This window comes from Petaurus breviceps, unplaced genomic scaffold (genome assembly GCF_028583685.1).
Source record: "Petaurus breviceps papuanus isolate PSGF00001 unplaced genomic scaffold, PetGlider_PUasm1.0 207, whole genome shotgun sequence".
Taxonomy (NCBI): Eukaryota; Metazoa; Chordata; class Mammalia; order Diprotodontia; family Petauridae; genus Petaurus; species Petaurus breviceps.
Genome location: NW_027185850.1, coordinates 5524138 through 5551980, shown reverse-complemented (window position 1 = coordinate 5551980; position 27843 = coordinate 5524138). Strand labels below are relative to the sequence as shown.

The 27843-nt window shown below is 38.9% G+C and overlaps 1 protein-coding gene across 1 annotated transcript in view; it reads left to right on the top strand.

The window, feature by feature from the left end:
- The window catches only part of LOC138164868 (leucine-rich repeat-containing protein 7), a 602064-nt gene that overhangs the window by 542373 nt on the left and 31848 nt on the right, over positions 1-27843 (top strand). Inside the window, exons 24-25 of the mRNA XM_069092797.1 lie at positions 4946-5167; positions 10799-10891. Of these exons, the coding sequence (XP_068948898.1) occupies positions 4946-5167; positions 10799-10891 (315 nt within the window). The remainder of the gene's footprint in view (positions 1-4945; positions 5168-10798; positions 10892-27843) is intronic.

Below are 27843 nucleotides of genomic sequence, written 5' to 3'. Positions count from 1 at the left end.
TCAGCTGCAGGAGTGAACAATATTGGCCTACTCTGAACCCAGCTGCTGCATATAGAACCTGGAAAGAGCCCAGTCTTCCCCCAAGAACACCATTCATTCCCCAATGCACACAGAAAATAGCACACAGCTCAGCCTTCTCCATCAAGATGGTGCTTCCTCATTGGCTTGAAGATAAGTGTTTAGCTTCATACCTGAGACCCAAGAAAAAGAAATCTTAATACTTTAGCAATAAAGCAATATTATGGCAGAAAATTGGGCAGCAGTCAGAAAGAGATTGGATAGACCCTCCTGGGTTTTCTGTTTGCTTTTTGTGTTTCATTTGTTCAAATTGTTGCATCAGCAATGCAAGCAATAAAATAAAGCCTTAGTAACTCAGGGGGCCAACACAGTTCTTTTTAATGCAGAATTACCGTTTAAATAAACAGCTATTAAATATGTACTACATGCATGCAGAAACATATGTATATTTGTATACACATAATTGAAGGTATGTGAGAAGATACAAATTTTATATACAAATACGTAAGAAACAAATAAGACTTGACCTCTATTTTCAAGGACCCTGTGAATTAGTAGTCAAGACATGATATTTCTGTGACTTTCTTTCCAATCAATTGAATACCTATCTAAGTGAGGTTATTGACTCACACTGGAGCGGCTGTCTGGGTTCCTGCTAGGAAGGCAGTCGTTTTCAGTCAGATGTAAATAACTTGCATAGAGCAGGTGATCTCATAAAGTTGCTCCCAGCCCTGTTAGCGTACAATCGTATGAATGGATGAGTCGTAATAGGAATTAAATTGATTGCTTTAATGTGAATAGAAAATTGACGTGTATTCGGTCACTCCGCTGCTCAGTCGATGATGATTATTTTATATTTTCGCCTTTCTCCGCATTCCTGAATCTGCTGTACTTGCTTTGGAATAAAAATTAGGGGAGGACCCACATGACCTATACAAGTAGGTGAACAGAAAAGGTTTCAGTCAAACATATTTGCTTTTGTTCTGCGTAATGTTTGGCTGAATTCACAGGTTGTGTTGGGATGGTTAGCACACAAACGGTAATTTTGTGATTTTCATTATTCTGGATCATATTTTTAAAAACACATTATTCTTCATGGTAGCAATATGGCAACATTTTTAGTCTGTTCTTCAAATACAGTTATTCTCTATGACTACACTTGCCTTAAAGAGATGTAACTTAATTCTGCACATTTTTATTTAGCGTGTCCTATTTGCATAATCCTATTCTAGGTGCTGGAGGTACAAAGACAAAAAATGAATTATCCTTTGCCCTTAGGGAGCTTAATTTTCCAAAGAGAAGATACCAAATGTATACAGCTAAGTGAATTTCAGAAATATCTATTACAATGTGAACTTCTTGAGGGCAGGGATGGAGTTTGCCTTTGTAGCCCCAGCATTTAGCACAGCACCTGTAACTGATACAGTAAGTGCTTAATAAATGCTTGGTGACTGGTTGGCTTCATGGAGGGGGAGACATTACCACAGCTCCCAGTCTTGAAGCAAGATGATGATTCTAAGAAGTGGGGGGGTGAGAAGATTGTATATTCTGGGCATGAAGAATGTATTGTGAAAATTTGCAGAGGTATTTAGGGGATCCTAGAAGATAAAATATGGGATTAGCCTGAAAAGGTGCATAACTCAACCAGGTAACCAACTTCTTACAGTGGAAGTGTCATTGAGAATGCAGCATAGTAGAGTCAGTTGGGTGGATTGGGTATCCAAAAGTCCAGGGTTCAAATCCTGCCTCTCCTGCTAGCTGTGAGATTGGGTAATTAGACAATCCACTCAATCTCTTTAGGTCTCAGTTTCTACATCAGTAAAATGATGAGGTTGTACCCTTTGACCTCTAAGGTCCATCCTAGCTCTAAATCTATGACCCTAACTAGAATCGTGACTGTTTCATCTTATAAAAGAGGAAGGCTCCACTTAATAACAATGAGGCAGCACAGTCACAATGACTTTGTTGCTGCTGTTGTTTAGTCATTCACTTGTGACCCTATGGACCAATGCACACCAATGCTGTCCATGGGATTTTCTTGGCAAAGATACTGGACCATTTTGCCATTTCCTTCTCCAGGGCATCCAGTGGATCCTTTAGCCAGGCAATCAAAGATTAAGTGATTTTCCCAGAGTCACACAGCTAGAAAGTGTCTGAAGCTAGATTTGAACTCAGGTCTTCCTGACTCCAGGCCCAGTGCTCTATGCACTGCACCAACCAACCAACTGCCTCTACAAATACTTACTATTTCAAAAAAAATCAATGTTTCAGATTCTGGAAGCTAAATGTGAGCTGCTGCTTCTCCTTCTATAAGATCTTTGACATATGTAGCTGTCCCTTGAAAGGTTTTTATATAGAGGTACTATATGCACACATATGTATATATGTGTGTCCATATACATCCAGAGGGGGGGAGGGCATGAGAATCAAGATGGGTTCAATTAGTTACATACCATTTGAACACTTGAAGGTTATGACTTTGTCAATGTGGGTATGATGCATCATAACCCTTCTCAATTAAATAAATGTTAGAAAGTTGCTGTGACCTAAAATTTCATTACCTTGTAATTGGTAAAGGTTAATGAGTCTCTGTTAGGTAGGTTAGTTTCCAAATAGCAGAAGCACTTGAATAAGATGCCATAGAAATATTTCCTTTTTAAGATAATGCAATAATTCAATAAATAAGAGCTATATTTATCTAAACAAGACTATAATTTTCCTGTGATGTGTTAGAAAGGTAGACAAAACTTTATTCAAGGTTTTAGCTTCAGAAAAGGGAAATTAAAGTTATGATACCTTTTAGTAATACCAATATTTCATTTGGATTTTGTTACTTCGATGGGTCTATGATAATGGTGTTGTAAGTACTATCCCCAGTGGTACAAAGCACATGCCACCCATAGCTTCAGAATGTAACCACACCTTCTCATCTTTGGGGATTCTTATCCATCTATGGACAAGTCTGTAATTCCATTGGCAGTGTGAACTCCCAGGGAAGAATAGATATACCAGAAATAATAATACATTATATGGGGCTTACTATGTGCCAAACTTTATACTAAGTGCTTTACAATCATCTCATTTGATCTTCACAACAACCCTGGGAGGGAAGTGCTCTTACAATCCCCATTTTACAGATGAGGCACACAGAGATTAAGTGGCTTGCTTAGAGTCACACAGCTAGTAAGTTTCTGAGTCTAAATTTGAATTCAGGTCTGCCTCAGCTCCAGCACTCTATCCACTCTGCCTCCTAACCGATGATGATCTTAAAGAGTTGCCTGGGAAAGTGATGCGTCAAGTGACTTGCCCATGGGCATGCAGCCAGTGTTTGTGAGAAATGGGGCTTGATTTGAACCCAGGAGTTCCAAGGTCACGTCTCCAGCTTTACTGCCTTTCCACATTCTCCTGCTCACATCTTCCTATAAAGCCTGGGTGCTAAGGTTTTCCTCTAAGTCTTTTAACAATTTCAATTGTAAAATTCCAATGTATTGGGGAAAAAATGTAGGACTTGGATTCAGGCAACCTGAGTTCAAATTCCACTAGATATGAGCTCGATACCTTCAAGGAACATCAGCCAATCAGTCAGAGTGTTAATTTCCTGGTTTTTTTTTTTTTTAACGAGAATGATACTTTCATTGCCTGCTTCAGAGGTTTGTCAGAAAAGAACTTTCCAAACTTTAAAGTATTACAGAAAAGTGAGGCCTTTTTGTCATTTTTTAAAAATCTACACCCATAATTTGCTTGGTGTAGGGTACTTGGAGCCTTCATGCTTTTTTCAGTTGTGCACTCCTAGGAACAGAAAGCTTTGAGAATATCACCTCCCCCATATTTGTGTTGACTTATCTATAAATTACATGCATATGCTAATGTTCATTGTAAAACATACAATGAAAATACACATTTTTGAAGGATGAAATCATAGTGGATCATAGAGTCACTAAGAAGCCATTAGAGTTTATTGAATGGGGTGGGCGATGTGGGGGGGGGGGGGTACATGATCAAAGCTCAGTTTTAGGAAAATCATTTTGGCCGCTATTTAGAGGATGGGCTGAAGAGGCGACAGACTTCAAACAGGAAGATAAATTAGAAGGCTATTGCAATAGCCATCTGAAAGGTAATTATGGTCTGAACTGAGGTGGTGAGTATGAGTAGAGATGTGGGGGAGATGTGGGGACAGGAATATCCATTTCTGCCCCCACATCTCTCCCACATAAGGCTAGCTGTGGTGAAAAGATTCAAAATTGGTCATAGCAGGTAGTGGAAGGTGACCTTTCTCATCCACCAGTTGCTCACTCACACGCCCCCTTGGAATCAAGCCACAGTCTTTCCCAGGCTCCCTGGCCCAATACCTCCACCCACAGTCCCTCATAATGTAGGGAACTCCTAGTGTGGAAATCCTCTCCACCGAAGCAGATCCCCAAATCATGTGTACTTAGGCTCTAAAGAGAGTTACCCGAATCACTAAGAAGGTAAAGGACTATCCAGTGGGATGTAGATGTCAGAGGTAGGACTGGAACTCAAGTTTTCCTGACTCCAAGGCCATTGCTCTATTCACCACCTTGCCCTTGCCGTGTGCTTCTAGAACATGAATCAGCATTCATTCTTGAAAAGCTGTCGCTCACTTTAAGTTGCAGGAGTCAGACCCTGGGAGGGCAGAAGGGAGAGACCTGTGTCTTGAGGTTTTTCAGGCTGAATCACATCAATGCATGCCATCAGATAACTGGCTGTACTGGATCTCGTTTTCCTCCAGGACTCACTTTTTCATAAACCCCTGTAGGCAGTGCAACTCTCTTCAGTCATTTTCTCTCCCAGTTCTGGCCCAGGCTGCCGTTGCTAGGCTGCTGAGCTACAGGCCTCCTTCCTCTGGTTTGGAAGGCGCCTGGTGGAGGGTCCCAGTGCCCAGACTGACAGAGTCTTCTCCCCACAGGCAGGCAGCCACATCCAGACGTTGATGGGCTCTCAGAGCCTCCAACATCGGAGTCGGGAGCAGCAGCCCTACGAGGGCAATGTCAACAAGGTGACCATCCAGCAGTTTCAATCGCCATTGCCCATTCAGATCCCCTCCTCACAAGCTTCTCGGGGACCTCAGCCTGGACGGTGCTTAATTCAAACTAAAGGGCAGAGGAGTATGGACGGGTACCCAGAGCAGGTGAGCCTCCATTTTTCCGACCCCCTCCGCACCCACTCTGAGCCCCCGGTTTTCCTTCTTCTTCCTGTATGGTTCATTTCAGCTCCCGACTGGCAAGTGAAAGGTTGTAGAAATTAAAAGTGTAATTAAGCCCATGATGTTACTTTGGGACCAGTGATGGCTGTTGTGAGGCAGCCCATTACTGGGGGAAGAGAGCTTGGCCTAGGATTTGGTTCCAAATCCCAGCTTTGATCCTTCCTGGCTGGGTGACCATGGCAAGCCACCTCAGCTCCCCAAGTATCCTTCCTCAGCCATCAAAGAGAGAGGATGATATTCCCAGCACTGCTTCCTTCACAGCATGGCATGGAGAAAGCAGAGCAGGAACCTTAACTTGCCACGTAAGTGGGAACTGTGATTAGTGCCCTCGCTGCACGATGAGGCCCTTATACCCAGGAGGCCCACTGCACAGAAGGAAAAGCCGAGGGTGTGTGGAGGCAGCCAGTCTACAGGCAAATTTCTTTTAAATTATTTTAAAATGTGTTCATTCTGATGTTGTGTGTGTGTGATACACACCAAGAGAGGCTGCCTGACCAACAGAGCCTCTGTCCTTGGGGGATGGGAGGCCTTGGAAGCCCTGGGTTCTAGGCCCAGGGGCAGGTGACTGAGCCCTGAGAGGGCTCACCTCCAGGCCCTCAAGGATTGTGGTCTGCATTGGTAAATAGAGTTCCCCCAACAATCTGATGCACACTCCCAAATCCTTCTAGCATTTGTGACCATGTGTGCATCTATACGGTCTCATCCTGATTTCACTGTCAGTACTTAAGAGGGTTGGGAATCCCATCCATGTTGTCACTCCTAACATGCAGATTTCAGCCCATCTGCACCTTCTCTCTTGGGTGCTTTGATCCTTATCCGCCTCTGAGCACTCCCGAGAGGCTCTGTCTGCCCATTGTGACAAAGGCCTTTTCCTCAAGGCCTCTCATCTCCCATGGGTACCAGGGGAGCCTTCTCCTGTCACCTTGCTTTAAATGAGCAAGGTTTTACACACATACCTGTGTGTACATCATCCAAGCACAACAGTACATATGTGCTATATGTCCATACATACACATGTGCATGTGTACACACGTGTGTGCGTGCATATACATTGCCACACTGCACACGTGCATGTATGTGCATGCATTGCTACGCCCCCTCCCCCAGCACGTGTTCTGTAAATTGCAAACCTTTCCCCCCAGGATTAGGCACTATTTAGCAGAGCACCTGGAAATGTGCAACAAATAATGTCCCCTTGTTTCAATAGGTAAAAAGGTGGGAGGAAAACCAGATCACTGTATGCTATGAATATTCAGAAACTACACAGAATGATTAAAAGGGAAAGTTCTCTTCCACTCTGCATCACTTTCCATTACTCGCAATGTAATAAGACAAAATGGACCAAATAGTCTTCCTTGTTTTAGGACCAGTATCCCAAATAGTATCCCAAACAGTATCCCGAATAGCTTCCCTTCTGGATGAAAAAAAAAAAAAAACAAGGAATCAGAATGTTATTGTTCTAATAAAAATTAATCTCTCCCCCTTTATAATCAGCCTTGTTCCTATTGTCATTAGTCGAAGCTTTCGTGGGCTTTATTACCCGTGATATTTCTTGGACATCAAAGTTTTCCTGTCTTACTGTTACTTGACTAAAATTTTACTTATCTTCCCACCACATTTTTTAAGTACATCAGGCACAACTATCCCTATTTTTAAACACATTCATGTATCAAAATATTTATTTGGCTCCTAACTATTTTAAACATCATTCTGGATGACCTCATAGAAACAATTTTTTTTCATCTTCTGGTCTGATCATTTGTCTTTAGGATATAAAACATGCCAGTGTTTCTAATCTGATTTTTTCCCTTAGGGAATCTGTATACTTAGTAAACCTTGTGCCATTTATTATCAATGTGCACAACTTTAAAGCATTCTGTTTCTATGAGAGACACCACAGGCCTCCTAGCCATCCAGGCTCATGGTTCACAATTATCATGGGTTCTTCACTCCAAATGTCAGATAAATTGCCAAGTCTTGTCTCATCTCCCTCCAGAACATTTCTCACATCTGTCCCCTTCCTTGCACTGGCATGGCCACCATCCTCAGTCAAGTCTTTATTGCCTCTTATCTAGATAATGGTAGTAAACTCCTACTTGGTCTTCCTACCTCTGCTCTCTGCCCTTTCCAGTCTATCCTCCATCCTGCCACCAACATGATAATGGAAAAGCTCAGATCTTGTCCTCACTGCTAAAGACCAGGGACTCCTTATTCCTTCTAAGATCAAATACTAGAGGGGCTTTGTTCAGCATTTAAAGGTCTTTACAACTGTATCCAACCTACCTTTCTGTGCTTATTATACATTAGTCACCTTCACATGGGGGGTCTAACTGGCCTGTTTAATGCTCCTTGTATGTCACCCTCCATTTCTGATCCCAAGCCCCAGGCTGGAATGTGCTTTCTTCACCTCCCCCTCCAAATCCTAACTTTCCTTCAAAGCTCAGACTAAGTGTCACTTTTCCTGATTCTCTTATTCAAGTTACTGGGTGTTTATTTTGTATTTGTGCTGCATTTACTCATTTGGGAAAGCTAAGTGCCCTGGGCTTATCTCCTTCCCTTTAGATTCTGCCTTTTGTCACTCCTAGGCAGAAAAAGCAAAAGTTGGCTACTCCTTCCTTCCTCCCTGCCTGCCTGCCTGCCTTCTTTCCTTCCTACCTGCCTGCCTTCCTTCTCTCCCCTCCTCATGTCCACACAGGGTATCATACCCTTCCTTACCTGTGGGTGCTCTGCCCAAGTTTTATATATAAATATATATTCATAAATTTTGATCACTGAAACCTCACAAGATATTTTAGGATTTGTGGGCCAGATTTCTTTTTCAAGGATTATGTCTTAAACCCAAATCATTCTGGCTGTCATTGACTGCCCAAGGTCCCAGTCTAAGCCTCCCTTGGTCATGCTTTGGTCTCTGATGGCTCCTAGTGAGTGTAAATAGCAATTGTTTCTGTTTTGGCCAGAAAGCCTGAGGGGTCTTCCTTTCCCAGAATGATATTTTTTAACTAGGTAAAAGAGCCTGTTCTTTCCTTCATTTCTTACCTAGCCTTAATCACTGAATGGGACGACAAATCTCAGTCAGAGACCTAAGAAAGACCTTAGTTTTAAAAGGTCAAGGTCTCCGACTACATCAGGTCCTCTCCATTCATCCTGATCTATATCTGGCCACTGGACCCAGATGGCTCTGGAGGAAAAAGTGAGACTGGTAACTTTGCACAGCCCTGCCTCACTTAAAGCCAATTCACAGGGGTGGCTAGGTGGCACAGTGAATAGAGCACCAGCCCTGGAGTCAGGAGGACCTGAATTCAAATCCAGCCTCAGACACTTAACACAAAAACTAGCCTTGTGACCTTGGGTAAGTCATTTAACCCCAACTGCCCCTCAAAAAAAAAAAAAGCCAATTCACTTTCAAGTCAAGAGGTCCTCTTCAAGAATGAGGACAGTAACAATAACAAAAACCAGCCTTTTTTCCTTTTCTGAGGCAGGAAAAGTGGAAACAAAATGAATTCCTCCTCCTCTCTTTTGTCTCTTATCTCCTGATCATTTGCGCCAATCAACGTCTCTTCCCTTCTTTTGATCTTCATTTTTCCTTCGGTCAAGCTTTTTGTTGCTGTTCTCAGCATTCCTTTCAGGACTGAGTAATGCTTTTGTAATTATAACCCATGACCTTTATCTGATTCTGTCTTGTGCCCAGGTCTTTTTAAAGCTTACATCCCTAGACATGTTTCTTGTACAGCCATGCTGATTCTCCTTTTCTCTACCTCCCCCTCCCCCCCAGCCACTGGTTTCTCCTTCCCTTTCCTCTAAAGTTCAGGACCCACCAAGAAATGCACTCCCCAGGATCAAAGAAGTCAAGCATGACAAGTGAAAACAAGGATGGTAAACAGAGGAAAGTAGGAAGGGAAAGAAGTTGTAGCTAAATTTCCCCAAACCATCCCTAACATACTGCTGTAAACCAGGTGAAGGCTGTGTTAGTACACTAATGTCAATGGCATCATGGGAATATATTCTTTTCATTCTGCTTCTTATTTTCCATGGTTCATAATGCCTTTGAAGTTTCTCCTCACTAAGGTTCAGACTGTCCACGCTGGAAGTCGACCTGGTGAAGAGAGGCCATACTTGGGCTTGATGGTTGTTCATCCTAAGCCTTAAATCTGTCCTCAGAAAGAATTCACTAATGACTGTACTATAAAGACTGTATCAGGGGGTAATTCTTCACCTCCAAATTTTAAGTGAACTATTTATGGAACAAATAGGATACTTAACATCTGTGAAGAACTAAAAAAATTCCTTCCACTTAATTCTGACTAATATAGTTTAGTCATTCATCTGTACCAAGACACAGAAAAAATACAAATTTGTCACAATCTGCAGTTTTAAACACCCTCTGATAACTCATTTTGAAAAGCACAGCTCCATTAGCTAGAAAGTGGCATTAAAGACATCCTAAACATAAAAATGTGGTGCCATACTTGGGGTCAATGGTTGTTCATCCTAAGCCTTAAATCTATTCTCAGAAACAATTCACTAATGACTGTACTATAAAGACTGTATCAGGGGGTAATTCTTCACCTCCAAATTTTAAGTGAACTATTTATGGAACAAATAGGATACTTAACATTGATGAATATGGAAGTAAGGTTATTCCTTTACTACCATAAGACATTGATTTCCATTGTATAAAGCATATTCTTGGGTTCAAAGTCAAGGCCAGAACATATACTTTCCTAGAAGAGGTTCTGAGACCTTCACCACCACCACTCCAGTCAGATTGCCCCCTGTCCCATGGGACTCTTGTCCATGGCCTCCCCAAAGTACATCACAGAAGGTCCCACACATATGGCAGGACTTCCTTGCTTTCACATGACATTGGATGGGTCCCCAGAGGATTCTGCCTACCTAGGAGTCATCCCCAGCCCCTCTTCTCTTCCTTGATGACATTCCTCATTTGTTTTATGTTGCAACCTGCTTGAGTTGCCTCATTGTTAATTGTTCAAAGACTAGCATATCCCATGTTTTGCACTATCCATAAATTGTTGCTATTAAAAAGATGAAGTTCTGAGCTTGGGGATTGAAAGAGCTTGGCAGTCTCCCAAAGGCAATGAAGCCCACTCTCTTCCCCCTGTTCATCACTCATTGCCCATCTCTATGCTTCATCCCAGACACAAATACTGATGAACAACTACACGAACTGTTCATCCAGACATGTTGAAACCTAGGCAATAGGTATTCATCATTCATTTGGTCTTTTCTGTGTGAATGTTCTGAATTTGATAACTGCATTTTAATTTTAGCTAACTGCGAATAGTAGGCAGTATCTTCTGACTGACTCACTGCATAAATATTTTCAGCCTAATTTAAACCCAAACTGAAGTAAGTAGAAAAGCCTAATATTTTAGAAATGTTCACCTACTCTATATCTATTGGGAATGAATTCGATGTTATGTGAAGAATTTTTAATATTTAAAAAGAATATGAACTTATTATGTGAAAGGGGATGGCAATGATTTGAAAAGACAATGTTTTAGATATTTTATGGCCTTCTCATATCTTTTAACTTAGTTTTGTGTGAGAATAGAAAAGAATCCTGGCCTTGGATTTAGTATCAGTGGCGGAATTAGTGGACAAGGAAATCCATTCAAACCTTCTGACAAGGTAAGAAATCAAGGTTTTTTTTATTGACCATTAATGACAGAAACCTTCCCTCTTATGAATGTTAATTGGAACCTCTTTGAAAAAGCATTTTATCCTTTTAAATAAAGTCTGCAACTTTGAAACAAGTTATACATTTATTCATCAGTAAGACAAAACTGCATTATGTTGCTTTAAGATTTGCTGGCATGAATATAACAAAAACAGATTTGAACATTGCAGTTGTAGGAAATAGATCTCACAAAAACCTTATCCCTACTATATAACTAGACTAGTTTTTTTTTAAGAAAGCTGCAAAGTTTCCAACTCACAGAGGATTGGGTTACAGAAGCTAGTGAGTAACTTGTTCAGAATTTGAAGTACATTTTCCCATAGAAACAATGCCATACAATGAGGTTCAGTCTCAATAATACCCATAATATACCAGAAGTATGAAGACGCCATCCTCGATAGCAAGGTTCCTAGGGGAAAATGTCCACCTGGCATTCCAGGAACACATTTGTCCCCTACTGTGACCCCAGGAACCAGCTCTCTTCTCCCTCTCCACTCACCTGCCTACTGAGCAATGGGTTCAAGGACTCTTCGAGCCAATAATGATAAACTCCTGAAGTCCCATCAGAGTAGGGAATGAATGAGATGAGACAGAGAATGGAGAAGAATTTAGTGGGAACTCTAGGGTAAAAAGCAGAATGAAATGGAGATAAAAAGAGTATATTCCTTTTCACTCTGTCCCTCTCTTTTAAAGGCATCAACATAATGGAAAACAGAGTGAAGGTGGGGAGACAGTGTGGTATTTCGCACACACCTCCCCTTCAACCTCAGACTCATAAGGGAAGCATTTAAGTAGACCAAGAACTAAGGAGGGACAACTTGAGCTTTGTCTCAGGATGCTGAAATTTAGGGAGTGCTGGTAGCACTTGAACCCCAGCATTTAGAAACAACTGAGCTTAGCAAATAGAAAGAATAATAACTTTAAAAATGAGAAGCTACCAGATCATTTTCCTCACATACATATACATCATAACTTTTAACCAGGTGATCTGTCTCTGCTCTTCCTTTTCCCTTCCCAATCCCCAGCAGCCTCCTCATTGACAGTCTTATATAATAGTGTTTCTTCTTTCCACAGGGCCTTGCATCTCAGGGTTTCCTGTTTACTGCCTACTGAATTTGTCTTAGACAGTTAATTTGAGGTTGTGACCAGACATTTTGCATCCCTTAGCCCAAGTGTATTTCAAGTTCCTTGGCCCAAGTGGGAAAATAGCAGTTTCATATGTAATCCAAGTTATGGAATATTTGCAAATGCAAAAGTTACAAAAGTTGTCACTAGTTCCACTTAAAAATACTTTTGAAGATTCTGTGTATTTAAGAGACACTTTAAGATTCCTACGCCCTGGTGCTTTGATTCTAGGAAGACAAATCATCATTGTATTTTTAGCAAATTGGTATCAATCTAGAGTTTTAAAATTCAGAATTGTCAGAAACAACAACAAAAAAGGACTGTGCTTTTTTGTTAATTGTTTTGAGCATCTCGACACATGATCTCCCTCACTTTCAGATACTCCCCTTCCACCCTAGCCTGGCACCACTTCTTATCTCTCTACTGAGATTTCTAGTCCCAGTTGTGGTGAGAAACTGATCATTATGGAAATATGGATCATTATGAAAATATGTAAGAAATGCAAGAAAATGTTATTGGTTCTTTACTCTTTCTGAGCAGCATAGACATCCTGTCATTTTCTTTTTCTTCTCTCTTCTCTTTTTCTAAAAAAAAACAGAGAGGAGAGATGAAACAGTGCTTCATGTTCTCAGTTTGATTGGAAAATTTTCTATTCAGAATGAACAAAAGACCTAATGGAAAAGATGTCTATGAATGCTAATGTGGTTCCACTTTATTATTATTTTCAACTACAAGGTTCAATGTAGCCGAAGGCTTCTAATGTTACCCAAAAAATTACCCTATATTCCTTCCTCAGTGAAAATATAAGTATTCTTACAAATGTTATATAATTACATATTTAAAAATTCTCTAAAATTCTAATGAGACAACTTATTTCTTATAATTTATTTTGATTTAATGTCATGACATAGAATTGCATTTCTATATGACCATGGGAAAAAACACTCCCTAAGAAGCAACAGAGCCCTTTACAAATGTAGATGTATATTTCTAGTATTGCCAAGTTGAAATGAAAGTTCCCACTTTACAGAAAATAATTAGGAATTCTCCTATTTGCCACTTTTGGACTGATTGTAAGCATATCATCAATGTGCCGCCATTGATGGCAGTGGAATAACGGAAGAGGCCAAATGGTGCCATTTCAGTGATGGGCATCCATGGAGGAAGGGCTTCATCTCTGGAGAGGTCAGTTGGGGGCGTGTGGCCCGACTTCTCTACTTTACTTCAGGTTTAGAATATGGTCCTAGGACTATATTTGCTGAACCAGAGTAATAAGTAGAAAAGCAAAAATGTAGCCAATTATTTCTTTTTGTCTCTACAAGGCTGAAAAAAAGAACTATTTGCATTTCTTTTTTTCCATTTACAGACCTGAATTTGTTTTCCTCAAATGACAAGATAGTGAACAGTAGGTAGTGTTAAGTCTATAATACACTATGCATGGGAGTATGAAGAAAAGAATGGTAGATTTAAGTTTATAACATAAAATTCATGTTGACCCAAAGTATGAAACTTTAATCTGGTCTATGCTTCTTTCTCTTTATGGAATGAATTCATTGGAAACATACTTAGAAACTTGCTATATGCAATTTGTTTACTAAAAACAGATAGTCTTTTGTTTCTAAAGAACTTTATAAAATTACCTTTAAAGATACAAGTATCTAGAGATTTTTGATCATCTGAGATATATAGTGACACTCATTGGATGATTTTGTATCCTAAAATGATCAGTTAATCTACTCCATGTATGTAAGCTGTGTTTATATGAACAAACTTAGCATCTTAATAGAGAAAAGAAGACAGACAACACACCAAATCCTGATTATAAAAATGGTGAAAGTTTGATTAGTGAAAAAATCTGAAGCATTAATAAAAGTTGTTGGGAATATGGGACTTGAGAATTTAGTCCGTCATCTCTAAGAGGTCTAGAACTTCTCCAGTCCTGGGGAAATTCAGATATTAAGTAGTCCTACCATAGACCCCAATTTCAACTCATCTTCTGGACTGTGGGCAAGCCAAAGCAAATTAAACTTCCTAGGCTACTTGAAGTCAGACCACTAAGACTTGGCTGGACAAATCCAACAAGATTTAAAAAACAAACCACCATTACCCGTGAGCTTTATCTAAAAGTATTTACTTTATTATTAGATTACATGTCAAATATTTCTGGTTTGGTTGCTATGGGTACTCCCATTACTGAATCAGATCACAGCTCCATTCTATGTATGGATTAGTGCAGGACCATTAATCACCTAACAATGGTCTACACACAGCAGTCCACAACCTTCCCAAATGCAGCCAGAACTGATACTATGGTCCTAGTGGATTACTATGGCCAAAAAAGCCATCATCTCCTGGCAAACATGGTAATGGGTCTTTCCAAATCTATCTAGACAGGTCTCCATATGGCAGGCATACACTTCATAGCTGGGGTCACATTCAAAGCCTTTCCAGTTTGAGAGGCTCTCCAAGAGCTTGTATACCATGAATATAGTCTTTGTAGCCCCAAGTTAAACCCCAAGCCACTGTGAGTCCTCAAGCGTGGACATTAGTGGTTGTGTTGTTCTGTACATAGGTATGTGTTTGTAGAGACCTTGCTGTATAGCTCTATAGACATTTGTACTAAGACTGACATTAGAGGTCTTAGGAAACTCGGGGGATCCATGATTCTGCAGAGCAGTGGACTGTATATCACTGCCCCACACTCTTAAACATATTAATCATGGGTTGTCTCCTATTTAGAAAACACTTATGAATTAGCATGCTCACTATAGAACTAAGATAATCAGACATGTTATAGAGAGTGAATTGCCAAGCAGGACACAATTTTAGAACTAAAAATGTCATTCTTGTGGCAGTTCTCTTAGTGTAGCAAACCACCATTTTATTTGCTTATCTTTAAATATTTATTCAACAATGCTTTAAAGTTGCTGTTTGCAAAGAGTTTGCCGGTACACAGCTTCCATTGGTTACTGTTAAAAATATTGATGAATAGCACATATGGAGACTCCTTATTACACTGTATCAATGATATGATTATTTTGTATCTATTCCATAAGGTAACCCATTACCCTTTACTGATGGAAAAATTTCTAATGGTGGATACTGGAAATTCATCACTCAAGGAGTAAGCTCCCTCCTTGCTCCATTTTAGGAAAGGAAGACTGAATCACAAAGTTGTAGGCAGGAAAGGGAATGAAGAAGGATTCTGGATCTCGTTCTCTCCAAAGCACGGAACGACTATGACAAATTCTACTCAGGAAGAATCGGGTTTCACAGCCCCGGCAAAACAAACACTGCCACCATCAAAACGACCAAACTAGTTATTCCAAAGAGACGTTTTCAGCAGGAAAGTTAACTGCTTGATGCTGCATGTTGAAGAAAAGCATTTTTTTTTCCTCCATGAAACTTATATAGACAGTCTCCATGTTTGGCACAGAAAATTGGACAGTCATCAGTAATGACAATCTGAGTTTATGGGCAGAGACTGAAGAAATACACTCATACTTGCCCTGAAGAGGGCTCAAGATACTACTAGAAGCCTGGCCTAGAGACAAAGTCACTAGCAACAGAAGAGAAACCTCAAACGTGATTACGAACATTGATTCTCAATCCATCCTAAGTAATTATTCTGGTTTCTCCATTTCATCTTCCTCTCCAATAGAGACTCATTAGGATACCATAAAGATAGGAAAAAAGATTTCTTGAGAAAGCTTGAAGACATTTAATTTTGGTAAAGATTGTTTCAAATGAGTATATGTTGTGTGTGTATACAGGTTTTTTTTTTTTCAAAAGAGAAGAGTTTATAAGCGCAGCATCAAAGCAGTCCTTGGAACCTATGGATTGCAAATACTTAGGAGTGGATGTTTTAGAAAATTATGAAATGCATCTGGAGTATTTTTCAGGCTTATTGGGCATAGTGACATTGGTCAATTTTAAAATAGAATAGTTTGCAAATAGCATTTTCTTCATTAAAAATGTATATTCTATATATCTACAGTCTAGCATGTGTCCATGACAATCATATCACAAAGCAGAATAACACTTAGCAAGGAAGGAGTTTTGTTATTCATCACAAGATGAATGGGTAGATCCCCCAAGTTTGGATCGGCCAAGACTTTGTGAAAGCTTGAAAGTGGGGCTTCTTAACCTGGGATCTAGGAACCTGCTTTATTAAAATGTGTGTGTGTGCACATGTGTGTGCATGTGTGTGTGTGCACACATATATAGATAATTGTATTTCACTGTAATCGGTTTCTTTTGAAATCTTCTGTACTCCATTTTGTGTATTTGAAAAGCTGATTCTGAGGTATCCTTAGGCTTCACCAGGCTGACGTGCCAGAGGCCCATGGCACAGAGAAAGTTGAAGAAACCCTACTCTCAAGGATCATGTTGACTAAATTCTACCATGGAAAAATCAATTGAACACCAACCATAAAGGTCAGCCTGGCTTCTCCTATCCTCTACCCTCACAAGCAGGACTACATTACACACTTCTGCCAAGACACAAATGACACAGGAAGATCCAGACTGAGAGCCCTAGGAAGAATTTAGATGGATGTTTGGGAACTTAGGAACAAGACACAGACACAGGACAACGTGATGAGAAATCTGTTTCTGGAAGTCCTAAGAGTGGGCAGGCAGGCAGAAGATGTGCTCATCATGGGCCGCTAGAGTTGCCAGTGGTCAGTGATAGGGAGCTCTGGTGTTCCAGGGCCTAAGAGGGAGGAAATAGCTCTGGTCCTTGAGAGGTGTGTGATATGGTGGCAGAAATACTGAACTGAGAGTAGAAGGCCTGAGTTCTAGTCCTGACACTGACAATTACTGATTAGGATAAGTCACAAATGACTGTTGGACTGGACACCGGGAGAGAAGGTTGGTTCAATTTCCATCTCTGACACTGTATGATTTTGGGCAAATCACTTCAACTCTCTGAGCCTCAGTTGCCTCATTTGTATAATCAAGATAATAATACCTTTAGTGCCTCCCTCACAGGTTTGGTGCAAGTATCAAATGAGATCATGTCTGTAAAATGTTTTGCAAACCTTAAAATCTCACTTAAATGTCAGCTATTATTATTATGGAAAATAATATTTCCCTTGTAATAGCAAGCAATTTATATTTGAGCCAAAACCAGAAGTTAAAACTGTGACTAGCTCTTTTTGTGGTGGCAAAGAGTTGAAAATTGAAGGAATGTTCATCAGTTGGGGAATGGCTGAACAAGTTGTGGTATATGAATGTAATGTATACTATTGTGCTATAAGAATTGATAAGCAGGCAAACTTCAGAAAAATCTGGAAAAACTTCTATGGACTGATTATAAGAGAATTGAGGAGAACCATGAGAACATTGTACGCATTGTACAATTGCTAGTTTTGATAGACTTAGCTCTTTTCAGCAATGCAAGGATCTAAGACAACTCCTAAAAGCTCACGATGGAAAATGCTGTCCACAGCCAGAGAAAGAACTGGGAAGTCTGAATGCAGATGGAAGCACACTATTTACTCTCCTTTTATTTTGTTGTGTTTTGTTTCTTCCTTCTCTGGGTTCCTCCCATTAGTTCTAATTCTTCTTTATGTCATGACTAATGTGAAAATATGTTTAATGTGAATGTATACATAGAGCCTATATCAGATTGCATGCTGTCTTGTGGGGGGAGGAGGCAGAAGAAAGAAGGGGAGAAAATTTAAAACTCAAAATCTTATGGAAATGAATGTTGAAAACTAAAAATAAATTATTGTATAAATTTAAAAAAAAAAAACTACTGCTTTGGGGCGGCTAGATGGCGCAATGAATAGAGCACTGGCCCTGGAGTCAGGAGGACCTGAGTTCAAATCTGGCCTCAGACACTTGACACACTTACTAGCCATGTGACTTTGGGCAAGTCACTTAACCCCAACTGCCCTCCAAAAAGAAAAAAAAAACTATTGCTAAAGGAAATCACTGTTTGCAATATTAGGTACTAATAGAAAGTAAGGGAAAACTTGGAATAAGTCCCTTCATAAGGCAGAAAGGTTATTAAGAAGTGAATTATATGGGATGGAGATAATAATGGCTAACATTTATACAGAGCTTTCTGTGTGCTAGGAGCTGTGCCAGGCACTCTACAATTATTCTCTCATTGGATATTCACACCCTAGGAGATGGGTGCTGTTGTTATCATTCCCACTTTACAGATGGAGAGACTGAGGCAAACAAGGCTCAGGTGACTTGTCCAGGGTCACAGAGCCGGTGTCTGTGATCCCGTCTCAGGAGACTTGTCCAGAGTCACAGAGCCAGTGTCTGTGATCCTTTCTCAGGTGACTTGTCCAGGGTCACAGAGCCAGTGTCTGTGATCCCATCTCTAGGTGACCTGTCCAGGGTCACAGAGCTGGTGTCTGTGATCCCGTCTCAGGTGACTTGTCCAGGGTCACAGAGCCAGTGTCTGTGATCCCATCTCAGGTCTTCCTGACTCCAGACCGAGCACTCTGCGCACTATGGTGCCACTGAGATGCCCAGTGATGATCAGAAATGGAAGATCTGGGTGTGTCCTATACAACGTGCAGGGACCATTCTATCTGAGAGAGCTGGTTAGGAAAAAGCAAGTCAGGGTCTCCCAAAGAGCCGTGCAGGACCTCTAGACCCCTGTAAGCTGAGCTGGAGGAAGAGCGCCAATCATTAAAGTCAAATTACCTGGAAGAGCTTTTGATGTCAAATTTTCCCAAAGTCTCCAAGTTGTCCTACTAAAGGTCAGAATCCCCCTTAAGAATTTCAGGGTGAAGGGGCAGCTCAGTAGCAGCAGTGAGTAAAGCACCGGCCCCGGAGTCGGGAGGACCCAAGTTCGATTTCGGCCTCAGACACAACACACACACAAAAAAAAAACAACTGGCCGTGTAACCTTGGTCAAGTTACTTAACCCCAATTGCCCTCCAAATGGCAAAAAAAAAAAAAGAGAGAGAATTTCAGGGTGAGTTAGAAAGAATTCTAATCAAACTTGGAGATGAAACTGTGGTTTAATTCATTAATAAGCTTTCATTTATGAAAAATACCAATTATGTCAAAGATGTTTACTTAAATCCCATGTTAAAGATATGTTACATTTTAATGATTTTAAATTATTACTATGCTTCATTTTGGTAAACATTGCTAGCTTCATTGGGATTTAATGAATAATTGAGCAGAATAATATCATAGCTCCCCTTTCAGTTAATTCTGCCTGCATCTGGATCCTGGTTCTTCAAACCATGTCACTATAACCAGGATACCACCATTCACTTTGTTCAAAGATCCTGAGGGGAAATAGACCCTTGGATTCTGCCCATAAATATTCAAGTTTTAACAGAAATAGCAAGCATGTCTTTAGATTCCCCTCTCTATTAAGAGTTTCTCTTCTCTGCCAATTAAAAATAAACTTTTCCTTGTACTACATTGTTATGAATATCTGTTGTTTTTACCTCACTGCATTTTCCAGTAGAGCCATTGCCCCATGATCTTCCAGAGAGATATCCCTTATAAGAATTTTTTTTAAGAGGGATCCTTCCTCTACCCACACACACAGTTTAGGACATCTAATCACCCTATCAGACATGTGCTAAATTCCATACCAATAGTCTCCAACCTCTGCGAAGAAGGGAAGAAGGTAGATTTTCATGTCTCTTTTATAATTTCTTCCCTAAAAAATAGATTCTAGGGGGCAGCTAGGTGGTGCAGTGAATACAGCACCAGTCCTGGAGTGAGTGGGATCTGAGTTCAAATCCAGCCTCAGACACAACACAAAAACTAGCCTGTGACCTTGGGCAAGTCATTTAACCCCAATTGCCCTGCCTTCCTCCCTTCAAAAAAAAAAAAGCAAAAAATATATAGAATTTATTGATGTATTTTGTCTCTAAGCCACTTCAGTTTCCCTCTTAATTTCTCCTTTTGGCCTCCCCTAGAGAAGCTATATATTTTTTAAAGTTGAAAAATAAGGAAAAAGAAAAGAGTAAAATCAACCAACACTTTGTAAAAAAAAAAAAATCTGCTGTTAATGCAATGTTCCACATCCATGGACCAAGACCACTACAAAGGAGCAGGAGATGGAGGAAGTATCTTCTCCAGCTATTCATTTGGATCAAGCTTATTCTTCATCATTTCATAGCATTCCTTTTCTTTTTTACATTTTTTTAACATTTTTATCCAGAGTTTTGCATTCCAAACTCCTTCCCTCCCTCCTTTTCTCCTCTCCCCCATCCCTGAGATGGCAAGCAACCAGATATGCTCTATATGTGCAATTATGTAAAGCATTTTTGTATTAGTCATTTTGTACAAGAAGATTCAAAAAACGAAAAGCAAGAAAGTGAAAAATAGCATACTTCAGTCTGTATTCAATCGATATCAGTTCTTTCTCTGGAGGCAGACAGTATACTTCATCATTACTGTTTTAGGATTGTCTTGGATCATTGTATTGCTGAGAAGAGCTAAGTCATTCACAGTTCTTCACTGAACAGTATTGCTATTACTATGTGCAATGCTCTCCTGGTTCTGTTCACTTCACTATGCATCAGTTCTCAAAATACTTTCCAGGGTTTTCTGAAATCATCCTGCCTGATATCTCTTATAGCACAATAATATTCCATTACAATCGTATACCACAGCTTGTTTCACCATTTCCCAGTCAATGGGTATCCCTTTGATTTCCAATTCTTAGCCACTGAAAAAAGAGCTGATATAAATGTTTTTGTACAAATAGGTCCTTTTCCCTTTTTCTATGTCTTTGGTATATAGACCAAGCAATGGTATTGATTGATCAAAGGGTATGCATACTTTTATAACCCTTTGGGAAGCATAGTTCCAAATTGCTCTCCACCAACAACTCATCAGCGTCCCAGTTTTCCCATATCCCCTCCAACATTTATCATTTTCCTTTTTTATCACATTAGCCATTCTGATAGTGTGAAATGGTACCTATTAATTGTTTTAATTTTAATTTGTCTAATCAGTAGTGATTTAGGCAGGACTTTTTAAATTTTTTTCCACTTGTGGCCCCATTAGCACTTCTTAAACTGTGGGTCACAATATGGGGTTGCACCCCACAGTTTAAGAAGCACTGATTTAGAATATGTTTTTATATTATTATATATAGTTTTGATTTCTTTGTCTGAAAACTTCCTGCTTGTATCCTTTGACCATTTACCAATTGGGTATTGCCTTGTGGCATTTTTATAAATTTGATATATATTTTTATATGATGTACACATATATCATATATACATATAAAATATATTATACATACATATATATTTTATGTATACATATTAAAATATCATATATAATGCAACACTTACATTTTTATAAATTTGAAAGTTCTCTATATATTTGAGAAATAAGGTCTTTGTCAGAGATACTTATTGCAAAAAAAATTCCCGGTTTTCTGCTTTCCTTATAATTTTGGTTGCTCTAGTATTGTTTGTTAAAAAAAAACTTTTTAATTTTACATAATCAAAATTATCTCTTTCACATTTTGCAATACTATCTATAGCTTCTTTGGTCTTAAATTCTTCCTTTATCCATAAACTTAACAGATGAACTCCTCCATGTTCTCTTAATTTACCTGTGGTATCACCCTTTACATGTAAATCATGTACCCATTTTGAACCTTATCTTGGCAACTATGTGAGATATTGGTCTATACCCAGTTTCTGTCATGCCATTTTACAGTTTTCCCAGCAGTTCCGACCAAATAATGAGTTTTTGTTCCAAATGCTTGGATCCTTGGTTTTATCATATATTAGGTTATTATGGTCATTTACTGTAATGTAATTTGACTTAATCTATTCCACTGATCCATAACTATTTCTTAGCCAGTGCCAGATTGTTTTGATAATTACTGCTTTATAATATAGTCTAAGAAGTGGTACAAATAAAATAATTCCTTGATAGTTTGATTTTTATGACACTGAATAAATAGATTAATTTAGGTAGAATTGTCACCTTTATTAAATTGCCTATCCATGAGCAATCAATATTTTTTCCAGTTGTTTAGATCTGGCCTTATTTATGTGAAAAGCATTTTATGGTTGAATTCATATAGTTCTTAGGTTTGTCTTGGCAGGAAAACTCACAGTATTTTTTGTTGTCTACAATTATTTTAAATGGAACTTCTCCCTCTTTCTCTTGCTGCTGAATCTTGTTGGCAATATACAGAAATGCTGATGAGTTATGTGGGTTTATTTTGTATCCTGCAATTTTGCCAAAGTTATTAATAATTTCAAGTAGTTTTTTAGTTGATCCTCTAGGATTTTCAAAGTACAACATCACATCATCCACAAAGAGTGATAGTCCTGTTTCCTCATTGCCCTTTCCAAGTCTTTCAGTCTCTCCCCCTTCTCCCACCACTATCTACCACCACCATCTCCAAGATAATACTAAACAATAGAGGTAAAACGTGCATCCCTGCTACACCTGGATTGTATTGAGAAGGTTTCTAGCTCATCCCCACTACAGACAACACTTACTGATGATTTTAGATAAATATTCCTTGTCATTTTAAGGTAAGCTCCATTCATTCCCAGCATTTTTTAAGCACTTGGGGTTAAGTAACTTGCTCAAGGTTACACGGCCAATTCTTTTTTGTGTGGGTGCTGAGTATCTGAGGCCAGAACCGATCCCAGGTCTCCCGACGCTGGGGCCGGTGCTCTTACTCACTGTGCCACCTGGCCACCCCAGTTCCCAGCATTTTCAATAGGAATGCATGATGTACCTTGCCAGAGGCTTTTTCTACATCCATTGAGATGATCCTACAATTTCTGTTGGTTTTTCTATTGATATGGTCAACCATGCTGATAGTTTTCCTAATATTAAAGTAACCCTGCATTCCTGGTGTAAGTCCCACTTGATCATACTATATGATTCTCGTGATATATTGATACAATCTCTTTGTTAGTATTTTATTTAAAATTTTTGCATCAATATCCATTAAGGAAATTGGTCTATAATTCTCTCTCTCTGCTCTGGCTCTTCCTGATCTGGGTATCAGCACCGCATTTGTGGTATAAAAGGAATTTGGTAGAACTCATTCTTCACCTATTTTTCTAAATAGTTTATATAGTATTGGGATTAATTGTTTCTCAAATGTTCAGTAGAATTTGTGTATGAATCCATCTGGTCCTGGGGATATTTTTCTTAGGAAGTTCATTGATAGCTTGTTTAATTTCTTTTTTGAAGTTTGGATTATTTAAGTATTTTATTTCTATTAATCTGGGTAATTTATATTTTTGTAGATATTCATCCATTTCATCTAGACTGTCAAATTTATTGGCATATAATTGGACAAAATAGTTCCCAAAATTTGTCATAATTTCCTCTTCATCAGTAGTGAATTCAACCCTTTCATTTTTGATACAGTAATTTGGTTTTCTTCTTTCCCTTCTCTAATCAAATTAACCAATGGTTTATCTACTTTATTGTTTTTGTTTTCATAAAACCAGCTCCTAGTCCTATTCATTAGTTCAATGGTGTTCTTACTTTCAATTTTATTAATGTCTCCCTTCACCCCCAGGACCTCCAACCTGGTGTTCAGTTGGGGATTTGAAATTGTTCTTTCCATAATCCCCTTAGATTCATACCCAATTCATCAATCCACTCTTTCTCTATTCCACCAATGCAAGCAACTAGAGATATAAATTCTCACTGTGTGGTCTCATTGCTTTCATTTTCTTTAATGAAATTATCAATTGTTTTTGTGATTTGTTCCCCAACCCACCCATTCTCCAGAACTAGATTACCTAATTTTCAGTTAACTTTTAATCTCTCTTTCCATTGTCCATTATTGAATGCAATTTTCACTGCACCATAATCTGAAAAGTATGTATTTGCTATTTCTGCCTTTCTGTATCTGCTTGTGAGGTTTCTATGTCATAATATATGATTAGATTCTGTGTATGTGCCATATACTGCTGAGAAAAAGGTCTATTCCTTTCTATTCACATTCAGTTTTCTCCAAAGATCCATCATGTCCAACTTTTCCAGATTTTTATTCAACTCCTTTACTTCTTTCTTGTTTATTTTTTTATTAGGTTTATCTAGTTCTGGGAGGAGAAAGTTGTGGTCTTCCACTAATAACTCCTTTAACTCAGTCAACTTCTTCAAAAGTTTAGATGTTATACTATTTGGTGTATATATATTTAGCATTAATATGATTTCATTGTCTTTGGTACCTGTCAGCAAGATCTAGCTTACTCCTTTGTCTCTTTTAATTAGATCTATTTTTGCTTTTGCTTTGTCTGAGATCAAGATTGCTATCCTTACTTTCTTTGCTTCAACTGAAGCATAACAGATTCTGCTCCAGGAACTTACCTTTATCCTGTGTGTATCTCCCTGCTTCCAATGTGTTTCTTGTAAACAACATATAAAAAATTCCAGTTTTTAATTCATTCTCCTATCCACTTTTGCCTTATGGGTGAGTTCATCCCATTCACATTTATAGTTATGATAACTAACTGTGTATTTCCCCCATGCTATTTTTTACTTGTTTATCCCCCTTTTTCTCCTACACCCCCCACCCTTGCCCTTGTCACATAATAACTCTTTCACGTCTCTTTTATATGGGATAATTTACCCCCATTCAATCTCCCCCTTCTTCTTCCAGTGCAATTTTCTTTCTCAGCCCTTTATTGAATTTCTTTGGGGGGAGGGGTATTATCCCATCAAAATCTCCTTATATCCACACTCTGTCTGCATATAATCCTTCTAATTTCTCTTATAATAATAAAGTTGTTAAGAGTTACAAATACTATCTTGCCATATAGAAATACAAACAGTATAACCTTATTTAATTTATTATGTTTTCTCCTTCTTGTTTCTTTTTTTTTCTTTTTTGTGTTTCCCTTGAAGCTTATATTTAGAGGTCAAACTTTTTATTGAGCTCTAGTCTTTTAATTAGAAATACTTGAAATCCCTCTATCTCATTAAATATCTATTTTTTTTACCTGAAGGGTTATGTTCAGTTTTGCTGGGTAGGTGATTCTTGATTGTAACCCTAGTTCTTTTGCTTTCTGATACATCACATTCCAAGCCCTCTAGTACCTCAATGTGGAAGCTGCCAAATCCTCTGTAATCCTGACTGTAGCACCACAATATCTGAATTGTTTCTTTTTTGACTGCTTACAATATATTTTCCTTAATCTATGAGCTCTAGAATTTGGCTATGATGTTCCTGGGAGTTTTCATTTTATCATCTCTTTCAGGAGTTAATCAGTGGATTCTTTAAATTTCTATTTTGTCCTCTGGTTCTAATATACCAGGGCAGTTTTCTTTGATAATTTCTTTTAAAATGTTGTCCAGGCTTTTTTTTTCATTATGACTTTCAGATAGTCCAATAATATTTATATTATTTCTCCCACATCTATTTTCTAGGTCAGTTGTTTTTCCAATGGGAAATTTCACATTTTCTTCTATATTTTTTACTTTTTAAATTTTGTTTTATTTTATCTTGATGTCTCATAAAATCATTAGCTTTCACTTGCTCGATTCTAATTTTTAAGAAATTGCTTTCTTCAGTGAGATTTTTGTGCTTCCTTTTCCCCTTGGCCGATTCTCTTTTTTAGGGAGTTATTTTCCTCTGTAAATTTTTGTATAACTTTTCCCATGCTATTGACTCTCTTTTATGATTCTCTTGCATTACTCTGATTTCTTTTCCCAATTTTTCTTCTACTTCTCTAATTTTCTTTTTAAAATCCTTTTTAAGCTCTTCTAGGAATTCTTTTGGAGCCTAGGACTGAAGTATATTTTTCTTTGAGGCTTCATGTGTAACCATTTTGACACTACTGTCCTCTTCTAAGTTTATGCTTTGATCCTCCCTGTCACTATAATAATTTGTTATAGTCAAGCTCTTTTTTTTGTTGTTGCTTTTTGCTCATTTTCTCTGCCTTTTTGTGACTAGGTGTTTTTATGTGAGAGTTGGGATCTGATCCTGCACTGTCCTGAGGTTGTGTGTGTGTGTGTGTGTGTGTGTGTGTGTGTGTGTGTGCGCGTGTGTGTGTGTGTGTGCTGGGGCTCTGGGTCTTACTGTTGGCTTTCACTGGGCTTCAGGGCTTAGCTGCTTGCTTTCTCTGAAGGATAGCCTTCCCTTCTGACTTGTACTTGTGGGACCTCCCTATTGGCATCTCCTGGGTGTAGGGTTTAGCTTCTGGCCTGTTGTAGCTGGGACCTTGCTGCTGGGTTGCTATGGAAAGAGTCTCTCTGCTGGTAGGCTCCAGCGGCAGGGTGTCTCTGTTGGTCAGCCCCAGGGCAGTGCTTCACTACTAGTCAGTAATGGGGTCAAGGCCTAGCTTGTGGCTTGTGCTGGGGGTAGGGTCTTGCTGTGCTGCACAGATTGTTCATTTGATGAGGAGGCTGTTGGCTTGCAGGAGGGCAGAACCTTGATGGTGGATTGCTGTAGGCTTAGAGCCTTGCTGCAGCCCCCCTGCTATGATGCTGGCTGCTGCTGCTACTGCTCTTGGATCTCACTCACCTCCCACTCCAATGATACAGACCTTTCCTGCAGGGTTAATAAGCTGCTTCCCTGCTCCTATATCAATTCTGAGGCAATTTTTAGAGGGTTCTTTCCTCACTCCACATCTTGGCACCAGAAGTCAAAAGAGGCTCTTAAGGATTCTCTTTATGACTCTGAATAAAAAATAAACATTATATTGCTTACTAGCACTCAGAAAAGTATTCCTTCCCTTCTTCTGAATGAGTATATGGACCGTGGCAGGAGTACAAATCAGCAAATTATGTATCTCTTTAGACTTCTCATGAATAACATCTGATGTGGCTGAAACTATTAGCTTCATATAACTCCATTTTTGAAGATGTGACCAAAAGACCAATTTCACTGAATTCTCCACTTTGTCAGATAATTATGTTGGTATTATATGGAATGTAGGTATCAAAAAATTCCAAGAAGGGACTGGGCATTGAGGGTAGCCTACAGGGATGACCATTTGATAAGTAATTAGTTATCATGTTTTTGAAAACATTCAAGGAATATCCACACCTCTCTCAGATCCCAATCTGATACTTAATAATCATAATTAATAATGCACAATAACTTTTCTTTAATAATCTTTCATGAAAAGACTTTAGGGTCTTTGATTGGCATTAGGCACTGTTGTTTGATCACTTGTCAAGTAAGTTTTAAAGGAAATTCTTGTCCATATACATTTGCTTGTACTAGACAGTCCCTGATGTCCCTTCAACTGAGAGATTCTGTGATTCTTTGATAAGCTGTGAGAAGCTCATCATTAAAATATTCCCCTAACAATTAGGAGCATCACTCTAAACAAAAGCACAATGATTTTTACCAAAATGTGTGCTCTCAGGGGTGATTTACAAAGCAATATGACAATTAACTAATAGGAGTTTCTTTTTTAATTTAGGAAATTAATTTATGTACAAAATATAAATACAATCCCAGTGTCACAGTTGGAAAGGGACAATGAAATGATACCTCCCAAAGGGAACACAGTATTGGATAATTTTTTAGCATCAGAGAATTAATAAAAAAGGAAATTAACCTGGTGAAAAAGGCAAAGCAAACCCCATTTTGAGTTTTAAGATGTAGTCCCCAAAATAGAACAGCCCATAATGATCCTCCACTAACTAACAAAGTCATGAATATCATCGAATTACTTTTTCTTAGTCTATTTCTCAATAGTCAAGACTCAGCTAGTGAGGAGGGAGCAAATCACTTCCTTTTTTAATTCATGGACCAGACCACCAGAGCAGCATTTTGTAAAATGAATTTTTCATTGCATTTGATGGATTGCTATGGTGATCTGGTGGG